The 25,392-nt window shown below is 44.6% G+C and overlaps 1 protein-coding gene across 1 annotated transcript in view; it reads left to right on the top strand.

The window, feature by feature from the left end:
- CCDC175 (coiled-coil domain containing 175) overlaps positions 1-25,392 on the top strand; it is a 269,138-nt gene that overhangs the window by 35,434 nt on the left and 208,312 nt on the right. The window contains exon 3 of the mRNA XM_085628003.1: positions 11,686-11,797. Coding sequence (XP_085484129.1) covers positions 11,686-11,797 — 112 coding nt within the window. The remainder of the gene's footprint in view (positions 1-11,685; positions 11,798-25,392) is intronic.

The following is a 25,392-nucleotide window of genomic DNA, read 5'->3' as shown; positions in this document are numbered from 1 at the left end:
CAAATTATTCTGCACGATGCCGGGCATTCTGCTGAAGTATTGTTTTGCAATTTTAACGCAGAGTGCTTTAACAAATGTGGTGCTTTTTTGTAACTTTAGACTTACACGAGCTAGTACATTTTTTGCAGAAATCAGCAAATTATTCAGCAGATGGTAGTTTATGTGACAAGTACGGTAAATGGATAATTACGCGGGATACAAATAATTCCGGTGGCCTTGATAAAAATGCTTCTTGGAAAATAGAACACTAAAATATGAGTATGGGGAATGCGAGAGCACTGCACATGTAAGGATTTTCTTTTCCGATTCCTTTCTAGTACTCGGTTTGGCGAGGCTGCTTGGGAAACTGTGCGTCAGAGTGCCTTCTGAATAACGTTTGCAGACAGTCCTCCGTTAGTAAATACATTCATTGCCATTTCAGACGGCCCCACTACGGCAGCAAAGGGTTAAGCGGAGTTGTTTATCTGCACCGCTGGGGCCCACAGTCTCAGCTTTGTCGAGGCTTTCAGAAGTTCAACACTACAGTCCCTCGTGCAGGCGCGAGTCTGGCCTTTTAAATAACATAACATAACACGTGTATTTGTAAAGCGCACGTTCACCACTACGGGTATCTTGGCGCTGAATAACAGATGTTTATTGTTACCCAACTCAATGGTACTCATTTTATCGACCTCGGATGGATGAAAGGCTGAGTGGACCCGCCGGGATTTGAACCTGTGACCATGAGGTCGAACACAGGCCCCTGCAGCAGACGCATTAGTCCACTGAGCCACCAGACCCGGCTGGTAAACAGGGCTGTGCTTCCTGCAGACTGCACATGACAAAGCCTGCCCCGTTGCCCCGCCTCCCTGCACACCCTGAGCCCACCCACCCCACTGGTGCCAGCACAGCCTGGCAGGCCTCGGACCCTGCACATCAGAGCCCTCCCCTGGTGCAAGCACAACCTGGTAGGCCTCGGACCCTGCCCACACTGAATCCAGGAGGCCCACCGGCAGGACCCAGTCCCGAGCCATGGCGGGCCATTGCTGCTGCTGCCCGGGCCCTGCGTGGCCCCTGCCTTCTCCTCCGCCTAAGGACCCCCTCTACCAACCTGCAGCGCCCCAGGTAACCCCTGCTGCTTTGTAAGCGTGGGTGTAGCGCTTCGCATCAGCTGAGCTGCTTCAGAGCACTGGAGGGCGAGGGGGAGTTGGCAGTAGATGAGAGGATAAGCGGATGGCAGAAGAGAGAAAATGTTGAGTGTAAAGTAGACACGCCCCTTCCCTCTCCAATACCTAGCAAACCCTCCTGACCCTGGCTTTTCGGTACTCTCTGCAAAACCAGAGGCACAACTAATTAAAATCATGCACACACGTGCCCCAGCCTTGCACAAACCTGCATGCACAAACGTGATCCCACCCATGAACCCCTACCTTCATATATCCACGTGTCCAACCCATGAAACCCTACCTGCATGTACCCATGTGTCCCAGCCATGCACCTACTTGCATACATCCACGTGTCCCACCCGTGCACCTACCTGCATGCACCCGTGTTTAGCACCCATGCATCTACCTGTATGTACCCACGTGTCCCACCCATGAACCCCTACCTGTGACTGCACCCCCCAGCCACCACCTGTGGTTCAAATTTATGGCGTGTCCCCTGCCTACAGGGAGCAAGAGACACACTGTGCGCCCCAGGCGTAGCTCCACCCTCACTCCTGGGTGAGAGACGTGCTACCCACGCACCATATGCAGGGCCTTATCAGTAACTATGAAGTGCCTTTGAGGAAAAACGGAAGACGGCCAATCAACAAAAGCCGCCCAGGCACCAGCTGCAGGGGCACCCAGCCGCTCACTCCTCCTCATCTTCCACACGGTTTAATAATCCTACGTCCTTCCTGTTACTGTGTCGAAAAAGTTGTTCAGAAGACAACCATCCAATCGTTGGCCTCTCTGTAGAGCGCACAGAGCAATTGGTCACTGTTCCAATTGCCATTTTGTGTAATGTTTGCGCTGGAGATACACAGCTGTCTAAAGGCTGATAAGGCAAAATAAAATACAGTGTTTATAGGTAAGTAAGTGAGTGTGTTGTGTGTTTTAGCGATTAATACACTCTGAAGATCACTACAGCTTCCACAGGTCCCACAATTTCAGAATGTAAAAAAATCAATAGTAATTATTTACAGCAAAATAAAAGCTGTTACTAATTTATCTTGAAGAGCTAACAATCATTGATAAAGCCAATAGTCCTGGCTGATTTTAGATTGTCAGTTGTGTTATATATCTGGATACAAGTACAGAAAGCTCAGAGAGGAACCAAAATACAGATTGGTTGGCACACTATCAGAATCACGGAAATTTGAATTACTTCTTTAAGTCACACCCTTAATTACACAGACCACCCCCGTTTCAGAGACCCCTGATTTTTTGCATCCCACGTAAAGCCCTTGTCAGTGGCGTCAAGAAGGCTCCGCATGGGACTGGCTGCATCATTCTGTATTAGGCCGGTCCCTACACATTCTCTGCTGTATCTCAATTCTTGTACGTAAAGTCTTTATAGAGCTTCGCAACCCATTTAATCCGCTCTGGTTAGGGTGACCAACTTGCATGAGTGCAAATTCAGGACAGTGAGTGTAAAAATTCAGGACAAAGGGTCAATATTCAGGACAAAAATTCAGGAAATGGAAATTCAGGACAAAAGGTACGTTTTACAGACACATCAGAGGAGGTTGCGCAAAAGTATATCAGTAAGTAAATAGACAACCACTTAAGTACAAGTGAAAATAAGTTTATATTAGGTTGAGCCAATTGTGCACTTCATGGTTTTTCAGTATGCGCAGCTTTGAGCAAATGTGCAGGTCTTTTTGTGGTAACAAAACCGCCTCCACCCCACCTTTCCAGCCTCCCAGGGAAAAGCATGATGCCAGGACCGGCCAGTCCGGCCTTGCTACCACCCTCCAATGGTGCCCCTAATCTCCACAAAGACCCTCTCTCATGTGTATTTAATTTCTTTTATAGTGCTACTCATCCCAAGTAAGTAGGACAGGGTGTTGGGTGCGTTACATCACACACATATTATATAGAGACAATGACTCATAAAAATGTGAAAGTCAATGTATAGGAAATGTTACTTAAGATAATGGGGGTTACAAGGTGTAATCATTCTTTCATCCATCAGTCAATCTTTCATCATTCATTCTGTCCTTCCATCTGTGTGCCCATCCATATCAATATTCAACCATTTGCAAACCTATCCAGTCAATCTTTCATCATTCATTCTGTCCTTCCATCTGTGTGCCCATCCATATCAATATTCAACCATTTGCAAACCTATCCATCCGTCCATCCATCATTCCGCTCATCTATCCCTCCATCCACCCTTTCACTCATCCATCCCTCCATTCATCCTTTCACCCTATCCATTCGTACACTCATCCATCCACTCTTCCACCCATTCACTCGTCCATCTAGCCATTTAACCTTTCACCCATTCAGTCATACTTTCACTTACTCATTCGTCCACCCATTCACCCTTTGTCATCCATCCATCCTCCCATTCTCTCTCCATCCCCTTTCACTTAGTCATCCGTCCTTCCATCCACCCATCCATCTACTCATCCACTCATGAATCCATCCATTGACCCTATCACTCATCCATCCTTTCACTCATCCATCCTTTCTCCCATCCATTTTTCCACTTTTCATTGGCTCCTGCCTCTGCTGCAGTGCCTCACTAGGAGCCCCTGCTTCACAGCTAGCACTGACTACTAGAGAAGAGCACAAGCCACCAACCTCTGGAGGGCCTAGGATGACTAGGTGTCCTGGATTCGCCAGGACAGTCCAGGTTTTTCACCAGCTGTCCCATTAGATTTCGACAATTTTAGCACAAGTCCTGGTTTTCAGAGAGGGTCGACTAAAGACATAGGGAGGCATGTTTTTATATGTTTCATGGGCAGTATGGCAGGTCGCTGGCTCGAGAGCTCTTGACTGGCACGGAGAATGGGAGGCCGCCTCCATGTACTTTGCAGGGGTGCCCCCTCAAGTTTCATTACGCCACTGTATGTACACACACACACATACACAGTCTCTGTAGTCGTTTAAGGTACTTGGCAATAGCATTTCCAAATCTAGCAATAAAAAAATCAGTGGAGGAAATGCAGTGGCCCAATTACTTACTAGTAATCATCATTGCTGCAAGTACACATCCTCCTTGTCACTCTCCTTCCTTATACCTTTCATTATGAATGCCACCCTGGAGACAGGCAGCTTTACTGCCTTTGGGATGGAAGACGCTATCCTCTCAATTTATCTTGAAATGTAACCCTATCCCAGAAAACTGCCCAATAAATTTGCCTGATTTCTCACAAACCTGGGAAACCAAGAGAGACATTTATAAGTGTGTCAGGGGAAACCCTGGCCTGGAATGATAGTAAATAATTTGACGATTACCCATTTGCGGAACTTTATCATTACAGTCCTTACATTTGAGTATTAACCAATCTTAGTCTGCATCACGTTAATGTTAACTGACAACAATGACAATTCCGCCCCATTATGTGTGCTGTATAAGGATACATTTTTGTCAAAGCATCGTGAGCATTGTCAAAAAAAATGCTATTGCTGCGAAGTAGGGGCAGTTGTGATGCTCACACAGCTGCTCTGCAAATTTTGGGAAATCAGAAGGAAGGCATACAAATTCCCCTTCGGCCAGTGTAGGGGCCCTCCTGGGCCCACTGACTGGGCACTCTCTCACAGAATTGTGAGAAAAGTGCAGTGTCTCTGGAAGTGAAATGGTCCAGTCATGGACTCTTGAAGTGAAGATCTAGTTCCTAGGACATGTTGGGAAGTGAGGGAAGACTGTAAGACTCAACTGAATTGGAGTGCAAGGCGATTCCTTTTTTCTAGAATGTAAACTGCAGTAAAAGGCAATGTTTAGAATTTTGTATCTTCTTGCTGCTTAACATGAGGTTGGCAACCTGATGTCAGTCCTAACCACAAATGTCAGCAACCAGAGCAGGGGCAAATGCCCGGAAAGCCCGGTAGATCGCTGTTGGCTCCCTTGACGTGAAAGGACTGGTGCCCTTCCTGAACCACCAATCTCTGTGCTGAATTACATTTATATCCAAAGGATATCCCCAGCAAATATGTCCGGCATCCATCAACAAAACAATAGGGATATCAGGACAGAGGAGATATCATGAACTCAGAAGACACTGGTTCAAATGCTTTGCAGTCCATCCCCAATAGGGTCTCACCAAAAGAGAAGTTGCTGTATGGGATGTTTCAGGTGCAAACAGGCCCACCGCAGTACCCTGAACATAAGGTTTTCCCCAGACTGTTGCCTCCTATTTTTATAGTAATGATGAATGTGTGTTGCGGAGAGAAAGCATCCTGTTCGCTTTTAGATAACTTCTACAATCTTGAGCTAGAAGGAGCTGGGACGTCTGACAATTGGTGAGAAATCCAGATCTTTGGAGGATAATGAAAACTTGACAACATTGACTTTTAACTTCTGACTTTTAAAAAGAGAGGTACAAATAAATCAGTTGTTCAAGTAATAACCCAGTTTAGTTCCTCTCCTTTACAACAAAGCCACAACTTGTGCTAATACCTTTGTGAAGGTTCTCACGGCTATCGTGAGAGAGAAACCAAAACAAGAAACCGAGCAGGGGCCTTTTCCTCCTTGAGTCTTAGGAAGCTCAGGGAGTCTTTGGGCACGTGTTTGTTCAAGGATGCACCTGCCAGCTAAGAGTCAGGATCAGGGCAATTTAGAGGGAAAACTGCCCAAGTTGGACTCCTGAACATCCTTAATGAGCCATTTCAGGTCCAGGTTTGATCTCGCCAGATGGCTTCTGAACTATGAACAATGTAGATTACACTCCCTGGCCTTCCTCTGAAGTTAAACTGGACAGATGGCATCCTTCTGCAATAATACCTGCCTACCCATGTCTGGTACTGGCTTTTCCACCTGCCATTTGGGATTTGGAGTTATAGTGAAGAGCAGGGATTGCACAATACAGCAAAGGAGTTTGACATTGTATTAAATATCTTTGAGGCATTAGTCCTTGAGCATAGTGAATCTAAACTGCCACTTGCCATGGGTCTCTAATAAAATTATTGCTGCCAACCCACTGGTAGACGTATGGTGTCTGAAGTGGCGTAGACATACCTTCAAAGGTGTAGTTTATAGTCAAACTGAAGTGATGGACCCCCAACAATGGTCCTTTCCTTGAATTCTAGCCTACTAACTGTCTGGTCTCTAAGAAGGACTAAGACATGTTCATTGAGCCCTGGGCTTTGTGCCAGAATAGGGAAGGTTGATATTAGTGCCCTCTGTGTCTCGTCCATCTTCCATGACTACATAGATGGCTACAAAGTTGTTGACATTGCAGCTGTTGAATCAATAGCCATGAATCAGAGTCCATCAAGTATGATGTTTGGCAAGAAATAAGTCATTGATTCCATCATTACCAAGAGGTCAGTACAAAACCTGTGCATTCTGCATTGCCTTAAACAGGGTTTCAAAGTATTTGAGTGGGGTGGTTGCACATGGTAGACTGCATAGAAGCTGCTCTGATTACAAAGACCATGCCAACAAGGAGTCTAGTCACGTCCTCCTCCACTCTTCTATAAATGTTTGTAGACTTCTATATGTGTCTTGTTTGCTAATGTTAAATGCATATTGTGTAAATCAGTTTCTAGAGCTCACAAGACCTTCTGGGGGAAAGGGCCCACAATCAATCAGTCCCTTATCACCTTCCATCGCCCCTCAAGATGTCTTCGTTCAGCCTGTCTGTTCTTAGCATCAGTCCCCAAAATCAAAAGGGCCCATTCCGGAGGCCGAACTTTCTCCTATACCGTGACCAGATTAGGTAACACCCTTCCTCTTCATCTTCGTTCAACCGCTCACCACTTCTCTTTTCGGAAGCTACTGAAGACCTGGTTGTTCCAGAATACGATCCAGACCGCTTGCTGCTGTCTGCTTGATGTTACTAGCGCTGGGATGCCTGCGGGTAGCTATGAGCTTAACAAATATTAAATAATAATAATAATGGTTATTCATCAAGTCGGTCCTCTTAATCTCTGACTCTATAATATGTGGTCAGGAGCAGCAGCATTCTCCTACACTAACACTTACCTTTTTAGCCCAACATCACAACACAGAGTCTAAAAAGAGAAGGTGAATGAAGTATATTCTTGTAATTATAAGTTAAAGAAATGTGCTACTTAAATCTGATGTTTGAGTAAACTATGTCCATTCAATGAATTGATTCAGTGATACCAGTTCTATTCCAAAGTGCTGTATGTGTGGAAGATGTTTAGTGGAGTGCAGCATTGCAAACAACCCAGTTATTCAGAGGACAGGAGCTTTATTTAGTTTTAGGTATTTTATTGTGCGGCAATCTTTCCTTTTTATTTTCCACCTCTTCTCTTCTTCTGTATTGTCTCTTTTTGCTGATTCTTCAGCTTTTGATACTTTAGGGGCCTAATCAGACAGAAGAAAGTTCAGTGGTGCCATGGGGCCATAGACAGTCAGGCTTAGTACACTTCCCTAGATCCCCCTGCTGTTCAGAGGTCAGCTATTTCAGTCTCATATGTGGTGAGGATGTTTCTTGAATCAGGCTATTGCACAGGCAGATTGCGTAGTTGGACTTCTTCCTTCATGCCTTTACTTCATCGAGGGCCGGCAGATTCAATCTTGTTAGTATCAGCCATCCCCTCTCTTCTTGGTCACCAATATCGGCAATAGATGTTTTTAGTTTGGGTCCTCCTTCAGATATGTCCCTCCAAAGGAGATCTTTGAGGGCAAGAAATGTAATTTCGAAATACATGCATTTTCCTATACTTTCACACCCCTCATGTAAGTGTTACTTTGGCTGAGCTTTGGCCAGACAACTTTTGTGTGACAGTGGCTAAGACATTGACCCAATTGCTGATGTTTTTCAGTCTTATCACAGTTGGTTCAAATCTACACTCTGCCTCTAACAGGCTAGAAAGATCTGGTTTGTTCAAGAGGCTGCAGTTTTTTCCATATTTTTTGCGGGGGGGCTGCCATGAAGTATGGAGCCGAGCTTCACATTTCAGTGCTAGACACACTTTATGCAAGGATTTCAAATGCCTTTGCGTTAAAACCTGTTTTCAGGTTCTCATCATTTCATCATTGTCATATTTACTTACAAATCATAGCCTGCCACTAACTGCTGTATCTGCCCTTCTTGTTGTGTGTAGGGTGTAATGTAGGGTGACCAGGCATCCATTTGCCAGGACGGTCCCCGGTTTTTTTCACCAGCTGTCCGGGCAGATTTCGAGAAATTTAGCTCATGTCTCGGTTTTTGGAGAGGGTCGACTAAAAACGGGGGGAGGTGTTTTTTATGTTTTATAAAGCAGGGATAGTTAGCAGTTGTTCCAGGAAAGCTATTTAATTCACAGGCAAGCTACTGGGTTTAAAAATTGCATCCTATGTATGTTCTTACTGCCTGTTTTGTAATTCTCTGCTGAGGAGCGCTGTCATTCTGTGCGCTCGCTTGCCCTAAAATTATAGTCCTTCTTCTATTTTTGTGAAATGTCCCGGTTTTTTGCATTAAAAGTCTGGTCACCCTAGTGTAATATCTTCACCCAGCGTTTGCATATAGAGAATTCTCCAAATCAGGAACTTGCATGACTTTACTCAAGGACTATACTCCCTATGTAAAATTAATTTTTGAACACTTTTTTGATAATGGGAACTAAATATTTGTCTTTCACAAAGACTTGCTGGGACGCCACATGCAATAGGCACTGCTTTAATAATGCTTTCTTAATCTTTCCCATCAACCAAAAGATCGGTTTCCCAGGTTACCAGCTGAGGATGACTTTCACAACCTTTACATCTGGTGAGCCTTCTTTTTACTGTAGTATAGGTTTTAAAATATGAAATTGGATTGCTCTCCCAGGGACAAATATAATTGGCATCACAGTCCAGCTATTGTTTTTACTTTTTCCCTAGCATGGTGATAAGCCATAATGCTCTAGGGAGCAATTTATTCCAGAAGCAGAGTGCCTCCTGTTGGAATTTTCTCATTTGCCAAAAGGGAAATAGTGCAATAAAGAAAACTATAGAGCTAATTTGGACGGTCCAAACTCAGTTTTATTTTTCAGGCCTGTACATTTCTTCACTTACCACTGATGCTCGCTCTGTGGTAGGATCTTCTGTATTGACATGGATTTCAGGGCTCTGAATCTTTCCCATGTATCTATAAATGTTGTGGGATGGAATCCCAAAAGGTTAAGACATGTCTTCAAATCCTAGGTATATTTCTGGAGACTAATGATTCTTTCAAACAAGCAAACTGACAGCTGTTTTATTAATCGATTACCAATAGTGCACAGGCCATGCTTTCTATTTATCATAGTGCAGAGGAACCAATTTTTTTCTATGTTAATTGATGTTATGGTACTGACATTTATTTAGCGCAGTGTTATCCTTTAATGTGGTCTAATAGCACTGTGGTTCGTCTATGGTCTCGTCCATAGGTTGCGATGGTTTACCTTGTAAATTGAGTAAGTGGAAGTATAAAGTGAGTGCTAACACTGGGGTCGATTACGATGTCATTCGGAAAGGCTCAGAACGTTAGTTGATTCGTCAGAATCCGGTTCGTAACCTGGCTTTCCGACCGACTTGGATACTTTTCCAAACGACCCATTACGATGGCCGGAAACCATCGGACTTTCTGACTCGGTTCCGAAAGGCATTTGGAGCTGAATCTTAGCAGGCTACGGACCGCGTTTCCAGCGGAGTGATTAGGATGTCAGATTCGGACAGCCTTTCCGAATCTGTTGTTCCGACACAGATTGGCTGTCAGAATCTGACTTTGTGGGCCCGTAGCAGGGCCCCCTTCACCCGGGGCCCTCCGAATTGGGCCCGTGGGGGTAGCCATGGGTCCCCCTTTCCATGCATGCACAGTGTGGCAGGCACCATGGGGTGCCAGCCACGGGGTGCAAGGTTTTCGACAACCACCCATTTTGTCAATGGGAGCTTGTGTTCTCGTTCAGAACACAGGCTCCCATTGAAGTCAATGTGAGTTCGACCGAACGATGTCCGGAAGCATCGTAATCGGTCGGTCAGACTCGCAGAAAATTATTTGTTCGGAAATGCTTCCGAAACCAATGTGGTCGGAAGAGTTTCCGAACGACATCGTAATCGACTCCAATATATTACGTTTCAGATGCATCTGGCAACAATATTATTAGGTTAATATCGCTAAAGTTACCCAGGATGCAAAATGTGAAGTCTGGGAATGTGAATTCACAGACGTTGCTAATAATTATTCAAGTTGTAGGTGCATACTTATAACATTACCGGCAAGAAATCATGAAGTAATGTCAGATGCCATTTAAAAGAAACATAGGGCCAGATTTACTAAGCATTTTTATGGTTCCAAATGATCTGAATCTGCATTTGTGCCTGTAAAAATTCTTTTTCAAAAGTACAAATCTCATTTTAGGAGTCGGAAAAGTTTTTATGACTCCTAAAACAGAGTTGGGAATGGATACCGATTTGGTATCTGGAAGGGGTGTGTTGTAGGCATCCCTTCAAAATACCTAATCAGTATACTATGTATCAATCTTTTGCCACCAAAATCCCGTTGTAAAATGTTGAAAAGTTCCAGAGACATAAAAAGGAATTGGTAACCCATTCACAAAAGAAAAGGGGTTCCATTGGGATCCCTTCCCCTTTGTGAATTAAAACAACGTTTTGGGGGGAATAGCAGTAGTACAAGAAACCACTGTCAACTCTTTTACAAAAAAAGCTTTTTTTTTTTTTTTTTTAAACGCAGCCCCTTATCCTTTAAGGAAAACAGGCTGCATATTGAAAAAAGCTTGCTTTATTTATCAGCCAATACAGACATGGCTAAATTGTGGATGCCTCCAATCGTAGTGAGTCGCAAGTTGTATGAGGAAAGTCGAATTGCAACCCACTATGATTCCAAATTTTGCAAACTGCCTATTGGTTTGTAAATTTCCTTACTGGTCCCAAAAATGTCTTTTCATTCGCTTTGGATATCTTCAGTTTCTGAAAAGCCCAATATGTTTCCTCCACTGAACAGCCTTAACCTGAGTTCCCTGTCAGGGTGTAGACATGACTTTGCTACCAGTACTCTACTCAGCTCTAGACATGGAGTCAGCTTAGAATGATGTTCCTTTTCGCATGATTGAATACCATCCCCATATCCAGGCCAAGACATGACTAATTGTCAGTGGCTGCTGATGGTATACTCGCTGGGTACAGTCTTTTTACCTGCACCCAAGTTTGGTAGGCTGCCTACTGTGTCTCTCCCTTGTAAATATTCTTTCTGCCATGACTGAAATCCCTCATTCCCCGTAGAATGTGTAATGAATGAGATGTACTTAGAAGGCTAAGGCACCCATGGCTGGGGACTCAGGTAACGTATGTTTAGCCCAAAATAGTGGGTTGTCCTAATTACACGGCCAAGTATATAGATTATTGCTTTCCTGCTGCATGCATGTTCCAGCACTTCACAGACCTCGCCTCGTCCTGCCAAAGCTATTTTGGCCAAGTAGTGTGTCTGGTTCTAATTCTCAAGACCCTCAGTGGATCTGGGAGACATCCTTTGTGCTAAAGAGCACATGAGTAATGAGGGGCGGGGGAGGATCCTGAGTACTCATTAGGTTTTAACTCATCTTAATCCTTCTCTGTTTTTAGGAATATGTAAGAAGAGCCACCCGTGAACTGCTGGAAGAGGAAAGTATAGAAAATAGCAAATTACGATTTAAAATTCTTCATCTACCAGGAAATGTTAGCAAGGAAATAGCAGGTAATAATGCAAAACTTAAGGAGTGCTACTGTATCATGCTAGGGATATGCAAATAACTCATGGAATACTTTTTGACATGACACCATATGCTTTAAATGCATTTTGTCCTTGGACTGGGTAGATGGGACTTTGAGCCAAAAGATCACAGGGATTTCCACACAGACTTGTTTTGAGCATTTTCACTTGGAAACTGTGTATAGCACTCAAAATCAAAGGCTGGGTGCCATATTAACAACAAAATAAAGTACAGTCTCCTGCGCACGCTGTGGTTGACACGCGTAACATACAGCAGCGACTCCTTTGCTAAGGCAGAGGAGCGTCGCCCAACTGCTCTGAGAGCAGTTCAAAAAGGAAAAATAAAATGATAATAATGCAGTCATTATCATTTTATTTGTCTGTACTGGCTTAGGTGTGGGGCGGGGCTGCGTTGGCCAGAGCAGGGGGAGGAGTAGTGGGCACTCTATGTAAGTGCGCATGATGGTTTGGCCAGCCGTCTTGAGCCGGCCAAACAGTCCCGCGCATGTTCTTCACCCCGCTGTATTGCACATATTGGGTGGTGAACATACACGGGGCTCCAGCCCCCGTCTGAGCGCTGAACCACGGTGCTCAGACCAATCACAACGCTGCTGTCATGCTAGTGACAGCAGCATTGTGATTGACCAGGGGAGCCTGTGTGCTTCCTGCGTCAATGACCAAGAGGCGGCGGCTGGCCTGCAGGTAAGTGCTTTTTATTTTTCATCCCCCCGCCCTGCCACCCCATTGAGCATCAGCCACCACTGGTAACATAACTTGTGCAAGCACAGGCGTTTATTCAGCAGAGACATTAAATGGCAGTACACTCACTGATCGCACCTCCCCAACGTTGAGAGGGGTATTGGAAGGCTCCCACAAGGCACCCCTCACTCAGGCACCCCTTAAAGGACACATTTCATGCTACACAAATACATGCACGCTCCTTCCAACATGGTCAGTATCTCTGCAGGGAAAACTGCAGACTGTGTGTGAAAGAGGCTAGGAAGTTCATACGTTGAAGGGGAAGTCTAGGACTCGGGCTGCTCCCCTGACCTTCCTGGAGGAGCATCTGTACGGTCTCTTGTTCCCTCCGTATGACACACAGTGTGGTCTTGTTAGTACTCATAATGTGGCACTTACTACATGGTGAACTGTAAATGTGCCCACCCACGATTTGTGCTTATGTCCATGCATCATTGCCCTGTTGCATGCCCATGGACAAAGTGGTGCCTTCAGCTCCATATGATCACATTTACACGTAAATGAGGCAGCCCCTGTTTTAGGGCTGCAGTTCTCGAGCTGAGGTACATGTATACCTGGGGGTCTGCAACATCTACTCGGGGTGAGGGGTCTGTGACTGTTTAAAAGCTAAAGAATTTAGCAGATTCATAAAGTATATATACATAAAAAGCAAAATGTAAAACTGTACATTTTAAAATGCTCTGTATGTGTCAAAGAATTTGAATTTCAAAGCTAAAAATGGAAGTTGGTATCCCAAGCTTGATTTGTGGGCGCAGCATGTGTAAATTCAACAGAAACTAACATCGAGGACTGGTGGCTTAAAGTAAATCACTGATGTACTCCGACAAGCTCTTATCTTCCAGTTAAAATAAAAAAAAACATTTTTTTTGTTTTTTTTATTTGTGAATTAAATGTGTTGTAATTTGTCTATTTGTTCAATGCATCCTGTCTTTATTTTTGTGTATTGTTTTGAGGTTCATATGGTAGAAATTGTTAAGGCTGAGGTCCTCAACTTCTAGCAGTGATTCATTGGTGGTCAAGGAAGTCAAAAGTGTACAAACCGCTGTTCTAGAGCATGAGCGAATTTGATATTATGGAAGAGATTAGCAAAGGTTCTAGACCTAGAGGTTTAAAAAAAATCAGCTAATATGGAAATCCTTAAGTGTCAATATTTATAAAGAGCTCTAGCATTTTCTGAAGAGGCCACTCCTCCTTAACGTACAATAAATGGCTTTCAAAAAAACTGGGATGTTTAAATCTGCTTCTACAGGAGCTTTAAAACAAAGCAAAAACGAATGGATCTATTAAAATGAAGTCCCCGAAAATGTGCAGCTGGAGGGCATGTGGGGAAAAAAATAATTCCCATTAGAAGGATCTTTTTGTGTTTTTGTTAGCACCTCCAGTTCAAGGATGTTGGCCCCAAGTCGCAGACAATTATAATGGTTTAGAGAGAGAAAGGGAAAGTTCTGCGCACAGCATTAGCTAAGAACCTTTCTGACGAGGTGCAAACCTAGTGGACGGACATAGATATGGTGGTATTTCGACAAAATATTGAGTTAATATCGACTGACACAATTATCGAGTTGAAAATATTGTGACACAGAAATATCGACAGCAAGAATATCGTGGACAAGAATATCGGCTGAAAGGTAAGTAATATCAAATTTCCAAAATATAGAAGTCATTAATATTGATTTCCAAAATATAGAAGTTATCATTATCTTTTGCAAAATATAGTTGTTTAAAATATCGATTTTTAAAATTGGGTTATGTATTTTAATAAAAATTTAAAATGTATGTGATGTATTTTTTGCATAAGTATTTTGTTTTTTAACATATGAGTAACATTTTTAGTACTTATTAATTTTATTTTAATTACATTTAGTTCTGTAGAAGGTTGTGGGTTTATAGGGGAACATGGTGGGAAGTAATTTAGTTATAATAAATTAACGATTATTTTTTATTTATTAATATTTATAGAATTGATATTTTATAGTGTTAATTGTGCTTTTAAATTTTTGGGGGTAAATTGTATGTGTGGGTTGTGGGGTTTATACGGGTAAAAGGTGGGAAGTAATTTGTTTTTAATTAATTATTAATTAGTTGTAAATAATTAATTGATAATTAGTGATGGTAATTGTGTAAATTTTGTGTAATTTATTTTAGGTGTGGGTAGTGGGGTTTATAGGGGTAACTTTGTTAATTGCTCAAATCTTTTGGGTGTGTTTTGGGTTTGTAGGGCTAAAAGATGGGAAGTATTTTATTTTTAATTAATTATTAATTAGTTAATGTTAATGAACTGATAATTAATTATGGTATTTGTGTAATTCTTTTTTTTAGGTGCAGGTTGTGTTTTTACCCCTCCGCAATCCAATACTTTCCCTACTGTTGTACTGATTGGAGTGGGAATGCCTCCTTCCGACAGTCGGAATCTCCTCAACCGCGTCAGAGCCCTTCTGACCGACTTGGTCGTTTTGCATTCCGCCTGCCCGATCACGATGTTCACGGTCGGAATGTTAACCGCGCGGTCTGTCCTGATCGGTTCCTAGTGACTCACTGAGTGTCCTGTCGGTCGGAACTGCCGACCTCAAGTCTGTTGGTTCCGATTCAGTCGGATGTTTTCCGCCCAACATCATAATGAGCCCCCATATATTTTTATTTAAATACAAAAATAGTATTAAATATATTTTAATTTAAATTTTCATCATATATGTATATTTTCTAATTTACTTTGTTTTCAAAATATTATTATTTTGTTGATGATGTTTTATTTAATTTTGAACAGACTGGAGTGGGAATAGTAATTTTTACCCCACGCAATCTAACACTTACCCTATTTTTGTACTGAGTGGAGTGGGAATAGTACATTTTACCCCTTTGCTATTCAGCTCTTTCCCTACTGTTGCACTCACTGGAGTGGGAATAGTAATTTTTACCCCTCCCCAATCTAACACTTTCTCTACTTTTGTACTGAGTGGAGTGGGAATAATAAATTGTATCCCTCTGCTATCCAACACTTTCCCCACAGTTGCACTCACTGTAGTTGGAATAGTAATTTATACCCCTCCACTATCCAACACTTTCCTTACTGTTGTACTCACTGGAGTAGGAATAGTAATTTTTACCCCTCAGTAATCCAGCACTTTCCCTTCTGTTGCACTCACTGGAGTGGGAATAGTCATTTTAACCTCTCTGCAATCCAACACTTTCCTTACTGTTAGACTCGCTGGAGTGGGAATAGTAAATGTTACCCATGTGCTTCTTAACAGTGTCTTGGTGTTTTATAAGCTGGAATGGGTGTAGTACATATTAACTATGTATAATCCATCACTTTTAGTACAGTTGTATTTATTGGAGGGAGATTTGTAAATGTTATTTTTATCCAGTCTTGGGGCCTGCTTTCGATGTCGGACGGACCTGAGTCCGTCCGACATTGATTCGATACTGGGACCGACCGACCTCCTATCGGCGGTCCCAACCCAGCAATTAGGATGCGACTGAACACTGTTCGGTCGCACTCCTATCCTTTACAATGCGAGCATGCATTCTGGCCAGTATGCATGTTCTCATTGTGAAGAGAAGAGGTGCAGTTCATCCCTGCACCCCGTGGCAGGCACCTCAAGGTGCCTGCCACGGGGTGCAGAGATCAACAGGGAGGCACCATAGATGCCCCCTCGGTCTCCAACTGGAGGCCGTGCACCCAAGGGGGGCCCTGCTGGGGGCCCCCAAAGTAGACTTCCAATAGCCTTTCCGTGTCGGAGAGGCCAGCACAAAAAGGCTGTCCGAATCTGACATTGTAATCCCTTGGGCAGAAAGAGCCGCCCTTGGGATTACTGGAGTCCGTCAGAAGCCATTTGGAAATCCAGTCTGGATTCCTTTCCGACCGACTCCATCCAAATGTTGGTCTGAAATGAATCCGAACAGCTGATTACCATGACATAGGAACGGCTCTGACCAAGGGTCAGCGCCGTTTACTACGGCATCATTATCGGCCCCTTTTTTTTTCAATATCTTTTTATTGGCTAATATACATAGATATGTATACGTAATAATCAACATAGTTTTTGAGATAATACCCGATCTTACATAGTGCAGTATTTATAATTTACATCCAACATAATAACACAAATGAGTACCTGCAAAGCAAGAAAAAAAGGTCATACAGAGACGTAACATCATATATCCGTTCCATTGCACGCAAAATAAGTAGTTACATTGGAGGCAGGTCCTCACTATTATAAATTCTAATTATTAACTTCAGTTCAGTGGGGAGGAGTTGAACATCTACTCCTGTGGGGCTGTTTAAATGCCTACCTGGCTATATGAACTTCAACCTGTCTTCTGTCTAGTATTCTCAGCTAGTGCTAAGTCAATAAAAGAAATGCCACCCATAAAAAGAAAACCCAATAATACAAACATTCAACTATAACGAAATCTAACCCACCAGAGGTCCGCACCTTTTACGAGCCACTGTCTGGCTATAAAAAACCCACTAACAGTGTGCGACAGGGGAGTAGGCGAGTGGGGGTGGGGGGAGAGAGGGAGGGAGGAAAGGCCCCAAAACGAATGAGTGTAAAAAGAGGAACCATGGCATCTGAACTGGTGTCCCTCGTTAGCCCTCGTAATCAGTCTGGGTTGAAATCGGGGTCTGGTTTGGTGTGTGTCGTGCCTCCCATGTCTTTACTACATCTGCCCAGGGTTCAGCCAACGGCGTACGTCTTTTAGTAATCCTGTCCTCCCGGAGTAAAGCTTGTTCTTCTGCACCAACCCAGCACGTGACATCCTCCTCCCAGGCCACCACCAGCAGGGCATACCTTGACTTCCAGCCCAATGCGAGCCTTCTTTTGGCCAGGACAAGAGCCAGGTTAATAAACCTATTTCCAATTTTGCGTGCTTTGGGTCTCGGGAACAATCCCAGTAGGCATATCTCTGGGGAACACTCTAGAGTGCTGGCCAAGACCTTATTAAGCGTATCTACAATCCTGTGCCAGAAACCCGCCAGTCTGTCACAGGACCATAACATATGGTCAAAGTCTGGATCCAATTGTGAGCACCTGGGACAGGCCTGATCCTCCCTCCCATAGATTACATTTAACCTGTGTGGAGTAAGGTAGGTTCTGTGGAGAATGTTAAAATGTATGCACTTCAAAGCAGTGTTCTGGGATACCTTTTTCGGTACACTAAGGGCTTTCTCCCATTCCTTCTCAGTCAATTTTCTGTTTAACGTATTCTCCCATCTCTCTAACAGTCTGGGCAAAGAGTGTGGTGCTGATTCCTGTATTGCCAGCCAAATACAACCACTTTATCAAATGTCCTGCTGAACCCAAAGTTAACAGTGCCTGTAAGGCGGGATGGGTACCTGGTTCATTCCCGGCAATACCCCATAATTCTGTCATTGCCCCTCTAAGTTTATGGTAGTTTAAAAATTGCCATGGTGGAAGTTTGTGGTATTCCAAAAACTCATTCAATGGGAGCAAATCCCCGTCTCTATAACAGTCACTGATTGACCGTATTCCTGCCTCTTCCCAACCCACCAATTGTCGCCCAGTGAGGGGGGACCCATTCCCGCCAGGGGGATGCCTGTAAGCGGAATACTTGGTGCGTAAAGCATGGTTCCCTTGGAGCGTGCTATGCATCTATCCCAGCACGTCACTGCCACGGAAAGCAGCACCCCCATTCGAGCAATCTTCTGCCGACAATTAAGTAATCTGGGGAGCAGACGCATGTGTAATGCTCCAGGTGCAAGCGATAATGTAGTCACGTCCCTCCCGTCTAACCACCTAGCAAGCCATTGGAGTTGGGCCGCCAGGTAGTAGGCCTCGTAGTCTGGGGCCCCCAGTCCCCCACTCGTTAAAGGAAGTATAATAGTCTCCAGCAATACTCTGTGACAACCCCATCCCATATCAAATCCCAGAGTATCTCATCCAGAGTTCTAAACCAGTGTTTGGGAATTATTACCGGTAGGTTGACAAAGTAATATAAAAGTCGCGGCAATATCACCATTTTAGACAACGCTACTCTAGCCATGACTTGGAGTTTAAGTGTGCGCCAAAAGGCTACATTCGCTCGAAGCCCTCTCAGGACGCCCCCCAGGTTACCCTCAGGGAGAGGTCGGTCTGCGTACGATAAATCTGTATCCCCAAGTATTTAAAGGAGACCGAAGCGGGAACACAAAAGGTTTTTGGGGATTCAGGCGTAAGCCGTAAAGTTCTGCAAATTCCTCAAATATGCGTAGCACCGTATGGATCCCGCTGTGGCCATCTCTTAAGTATATTAACACATCATCGGCATAGAGCGAGATAATATGCGAGGTCCCATCAAGAGGTATCCCCAATCTACCCTCTTCTTGTCTGAATTGCACCGCCAGGGGTTCCATCGCCAGTGCAAAATGCAATGGCGAGAGGGGGCAGCCCTGCCTGGTGCCCCTATGGATAGGGTATGGTGTTGATATCACAGGACCAGTATGTTCACGTGCCCGCGACTGCGTATACATAAGGTGAACCCATTTCAGCCACCCCTTCCCCATCCGCATCCTCTCCATAACTGATAGAAAATAGAAAATCCCAGCGTAGGGAATCAAAAGCTTTCTCTAAGTCGATCGCCACCACCAAAGCATCTGGGAAATCTCCTATCTCTGGATGGAACATCACATGGAACAATCTCCTAAGATTTATGGAGGTAGATCATGTGGGAATAAAGCCATTTTGGTCCACATGAACAAGGTGTCGCATATGAGGCAAAAGCCGGTTTGCCAACGCCTTGCTCAATATTTTAAAATCCATATTTAACATGGACATTGGTCTAAACTCCGTCAAGCGGGCACGAGCATGTTGGGCCTTTGGCAGGGGAATCACCAGCGCCTCTCTGAGAGAGGGTGGCAGTTGCTGGTCGTTTAGCGCAACTGCATACAACTTTTCCAGCTTTGGGGCTAAAATATCCACATACGTGGACAACGAATTCGGCAGGCAGGCCATCCGGACCCGGCGTTCTCTCCCTAGCCATCGCTCTAATTGCCTTCCTGATTTCGCCCACTGTGACTGGCGATGCTAACTAATTTTCAGAACCTCTTTTTATACTTGGAAGCTGCAGTCCAACGAGATATGACAGCAGGTCGCAATCCCGAATCACTCCCGGTAATCACGAAAGCATCTGGTAATAAGCTCTAAAAGCTGTATTAATAGCCCTTGGAGTGGAAAGTATACGGTCTTGCTCATCAGTTACACTGGGAATAGGTGTACCTCTGCTCTCTGGTTTAATCGACCAGGCCAATAATCGTCCAGCTTTACCTCCCTCCATGTGTTGTCTTGTTTGATATGTTTTAAAATCCGAAGCTCTCAATCTATCCCAGGTAGAGTTATAGAGGCTTTTCACTTCTGCCAATTTACCGTGTGATCTAGACCCTCCTGCAATTTCCCTGTCAAGTGTCAGTATTGTACCCTCTAGATCAGCTAATTCCGTTGTCACCATCTTCCTGAGTCCTGTCTTCTGCCCCATGCAGTGCCCTCGGGTCACTACCTTCATCGCCTCCCATTCGACTAAGGGAGAGCTGGCCGCACCCTGGTTGTCTGTAAAATAATGTTCCAGTATTGCCGAAAGAAGCTGGCAGAAACCACCATCCATCAACAACACCGGGTCCAGCCTCCATAAGGGTATGGGTGTCTTTTCTGGGGAAGGCATGAATCGCAGTAGCAGGGGGCTATGATCCGACAGGGATCGACCCAGGTATTCAGCTCCCACCATCATATTTGACAGTAAGAGTAGTCTCTGCGCTACGTATTTTGTAATCTCCATATATCCAGCAGTTCCCACCCAGTAGCCCAACTCCTAAGTCCCTTTTCAGTATTGGCAGCCAAGGTACCCCTGAGTGGAGGGGTGGATCTATCCCAACCTACGTCCCACACACAATTGAAATCTCCTCCCACTATCAGGTTGTCACAAGATATTCCTGCCAGCTTACATGATAAACGGTCCAAAAAGGGAAGCTGGTCCCTATTAGGGGCATACACACTACCCACTGTTATCTCCTTCCCATGTAACACGCCAGAGATGAATACAAACCTACCCACCACATCTATGAGTTTCCGACTGAGGGAGAAGGGGACACCTGGGCGAATCCATATCAGCGTTCCCCGTGCAAAGGCCGAATAATCAGTCGCATATAATTGCCCTCGCCATCTGCGTCTAAATCTGGGGACCTCTAGCTCAGAAAGATGAGTCTTTTGTAACAGTGCAGTGTGTACTCCCCTGCGTTTAATGTAATTCAGGATACTGTAACGTTTGGAGGGTGACCCATGCCCCTGATATTCCATGTCAGGAATTTATATTCCTCAGCACGATCAGTGTGTACTGCCATCCGTCTGTGTGACACACGCCCTCCTCCCCCCCATCCCCGCCCACCCGCACAAGCCTTGCAGACCATCTGGTGTAGAACAAAAATCCCAACTGTGTAACTCCCCAACCCAAGAGCCGTCTGACAACTGTCAGCTGCCCAAACTTAAAGTAATACTGCATAACAGTTACTCACAACAAACAGTCAAGGCACAAGGCTACTTGCACTAGTTCCTGCAGGGGAGCGTGGTCCACGAAAGCTTAGCCAACAGTTACCAATCCAACATAGCTTCACAGCGTAACGGGCCGTACCAGCCCGGCCCAGGGGCGCCCACCTAGAAGCCCACCCAGGAGTCCCCCAATATTGCAACAACACAAAGTACGAAAAAATAAAATGTCACTTATCCAGGAGGTCGTCAGCAGATCTAGGAGTCACCACAGGTACAGAACCGCTATTCTGCTCGGGAGGTATCTGTCTCAGAGTTCTCAGTTCCATACTTAGCCTCCGAGTCTCTGTCCAATGAGGCTTCCCTGCTACGCACCATGGCTGACACAGCTGCCAGTGCCTCTGCTCTCTCTAGTGCTGTCTGAGAAGGGCTCGGTGTCGTCATCGTCTTCCGCCGCTGTCTCCTCCGCAGTCATTTCTCTTGGGTGCGTACTACCGACTGGTGTCCATTGCGCGATTTAGGAGCACCTTCTGTTTTGTAGGCCTCAACCCAGTCCCAGGCAGCCTTCGGGTCTTTGCAGAAATGTGTTTTCCCATCCGGCGTTATTTTAAGTCGAACCGGAAACATCAGTGCATATTGGATCCCCTCATCACGCAGTGCACGTTTCACTTCCAGGAAGGAAGTGCGGCGTCTTTGCACTTCCATTGTGTAGTCCGGAAACAAGGACACTTTATGATTTTCCACCATGTAGGGTCCGTTGGTTCGAGCTTTTTTTTAATAGCAGATCCCTGTCCCAGAAATGGAGAAATCTAGCTACTTTGGCACGAGGTGGTCGCCCTGGCGCGGGTGGTCTAGCCGGCACTCGATGTGCGTGTTCCAGCGTGTAGAATTGTGATAAACCTTCTGGCGCCACGACGTCTCGCAACCATGTCTCCAGGTAATGAACCATGTCCGTTCCTTCCAGTCCTTCCGGCAGATCGAGCACTCTCACATTAATTCTTTGGTTGAGCCCTTCCGCATCCTCCGCCCTTCGTTCTAGTACATTAACTCTGGCGGATAAGTCCCCTACTTGTGAAGTGAGGGCTTGTTGCGCCGGTGTAATCGTTTCCAGCGTCATTTCCGTTTGTTTCACTCTGTCCACTATTTTAGCATGTTCAGCTCTTAGCAGACCCAGGCCCATTGCAACCTTGCTTATATCTTGATGTAAGGTTGCCTTAGTATCGGCAATGGCCTCCAGAATCTTTGTGAATTGTTGTTGGAGGGGTATTTCCGGTTGGTCACTGGTATCGTCTGTCAGTACATGACTAGGGGCACTCTCCTCTTGGTCTTGGGGAGGACTGACTTGTTTCCCTCTAGGTTTCCCCATTTGGGACGCGGTGCGGGCCCTTGTGAGGGGTTGAAGGCGTTGTTCCCCAGGGGGGCCCGAAGTACTCGCCAGTGCTGCAAGTCACCGCCACTCAACTATCCGGTCCGTGCACTCCAGGATCCGTTAACACCGCTAGGTAGTAAGTAACTATTCTCGGGCAGTACAGGGGTGGCCAGAGCACCATCAATTGTCACTGTCGGTTCCTTTGGGAGTGGCACAAACAGGCATCGACCAACCCCAAAGTCTCTGAAGCGCCTACCCACCATGGAGCGTTTACAGGCGCTGACAGCAAACCCTGCGGTGGCACTCTCAGGCGCAACTTCAGTACTCCCTTATCCGCGGTAAGGCACTATGCGGCTTCCCCAAGCACCAAATCCACACAGTACAATCAGCTATCTTGGAGGCACATCTGCGCATAAGGGACTCCACGCAGTCATCGAGGCTGTCCACTATTACAGGACAAAGTGCTTCACAGCAGTGGCCTATCAGTTACTTGCAAGCTCTGATGAACCAGTCGTTGCACCATGAAAGGACAGCCTTTCTGCACGCTTCACTTCCCGGCAACCAGTTAGTCCAGGCAGGTCAGGGGACAATGGGAGGTTTGTGCGGGGTGAACCATGCTTCATACAAGTAAGGAGCCCAGCACCATTCACCGCCCACTGATTCTAAAATTGCGAGGGTTATGATGGGTATGTTGCAGTCAGGATACACCTCCCCACCTGCGGTGTGCCACCCAAAGTTGACGCTCACCAATCCACCTTTGACCCGTTCTCCTACGGGTACTTCGCACCTATCCCAGGTCCTGGCCACAGAGTTACACCCCCGCAGTAGATTCGTGCACCCGCTGCAGATCAGGACCGGTGTGCTTCCCACTGAGCACCCCCCATTCACTGCATCAATATCTGGGGCCCAACACTGCTCCGATCGTAAGCTCACCGCAGCAGCGAACCTCGAGGCCAGTTGTCTCCCAGGCCGCAAACTCAGTCGCGGCACTGACGAAATTGCGAGATGAGTCCTCCTCCTACTGTCGCTCCCTTGAGTCGGCAGCGCAGCGTTCCGGTTCTTTAGTCAGCCGGTACAAGCAGCTCTGGCCGTGGCCCAGTCCACCAGCGCTCCTCAGGCCGCCATTTGCAATTACCGCCTCTGCACCATCACAATCCTCCTGAAGGCCTCGGTAGCGTCTTCAACCGCAGGACACACCATCAGAGTTGTGCGTGATTCCCGAGTGTCCGGCCCCCCGCGGAGCGCCCCCGAGTCTGGGCGGATTTGCCGATCAACAGGATAATTACTTAGGCAGATGCGGAGCTCTCGGCTCACGCGTCCGCTATCTTCTGCCCCGTAGCAAATCCCCCCCATCGTTATCTGCCCCTTAATATTTATGTGTTGCACTAAGTGGACGTGGTCAATTTTTTATATACTTACTTTAATAGTTTGTGTCGTTTTGTTTAAATTGTAGTGGGAATAGTATGTGTATTAAATATCATAATTTATTTTGTATTGTTATAATTTATATAATTATGTTTTGTTTATTTGAAGTTATAATATTTTAACTATTAATATCTGTAATATGAAAAGTTAATTATCCTACCGTTAAAGATTTTTAAATAGTTTAATGTTTTAATTGGATTAAAATGGTTTGTTTTTTATAGATTTTATGGTATTGGTATATGTATATATACATACATTTATTTGCTATTTTTCATACCATTTTTAAATGATAAAATACATTAAAAGTATTAATTTAATAAGAATTATAAAATAAATATGTGTGTATATATACATGATATATATATATATATATAAGTTATTATATATGTGTGTCTAACTTTTTTAAATTAAGTTTATTTGTTAAGATGTATATTAAAACTTTTTTTAATGAATGTTATTTAATATTTTTTATATATATATATTTGAGAAACGATATTTTGTACAACTATATTAATGACATTGATAACTTTATTTCAATATTTTTGTACTTACCATTATAAATATAGGATGTCGATATTTTTTACATCAATGTTTACAACAAGATATTTTGGTAAGGGGATGTTTTAGGTGTTGATATTCTGTCAGTGAACCAGAAACCAGATATGGTCAATTAATCAGGAAGGATATTACATGCAGAAGGTTGCTTCATGTGGCATGTTTCCAACACGGTGCTAAGTATAAAAGAGATAATTAACTTTCAGGATAATATTTCTCTCGGTATCCATGAGTAGAAATAGTTTTTATAAGCAAATTTTCCCATGATTTTATTGCCACAATACAATTTTGTCTGTGTAGTTTTCCCCAGGTAGGACCTGCAAGTATTTGCACGTATGGAATTTGGGAGTGTTATTTGTGCTACCCTGTAATGGAAAAAGCTCTTTCATGTGCTTTTGCACCATATCTACAAAGATTGATCTGCTACTGTGCTGGCACTCAAATATGGCTACCTTGTGCATCGTGCAGCCTTGCTCCATTGTGCAGAGGTGAGCGTGCGCTGTCTAGTATAGGATTTGTACTGGAGGCTCATCCTCCCATTACAATTTCCAAACTATAGACACACTCAGAAGGATTCCAAGCTTTGGATTTCTTTCATTGGCTATGTGCTATGCACTGTAGTACATGTAAAATGTGTAATTTGTTTTGAGAAATAAACACACTTCTCCTCGTGTGTCTGCTTCTAGTAGGTGTTTTTGACTCAAAGCTATTTATAGCGATCTTAGAAGCTCAAGCTGTATGCCAGAGGCTATGTGTGTTTGTGCGTATATGCCCCAGTAACGACCCCTTGAGGCAAAGGGGTGCAAAGCAATTGTTGCAATGTGAAATGTACACCTTTCCAGCGAAAACTTCTTTTGAACTCGATCAGTGGTTCCCAAACTTTTTGAAACCACATTCACTTTTAAGAATGATAAACTTTTGCGACCTACCTACCTTTAATGGACATGAGGAGGGGCACATTTTTAATGTAACTAAAGCACCGTGTGATAGAGCATTGT

The sequence above is a fragment of the Triturus cristatus genome, chromosome 9, assembly GCF_964204655.1.
Source record: "Triturus cristatus chromosome 9, aTriCri1.1, whole genome shotgun sequence".
Taxonomy (NCBI): Eukaryota; Metazoa; Chordata; class Amphibia; order Caudata; family Salamandridae; genus Triturus; species Triturus cristatus.
The sequence above is the reverse complement of the archived record's forward strand: the minus strand, read 5'-3'. Positions and strand labels throughout refer to the sequence as shown.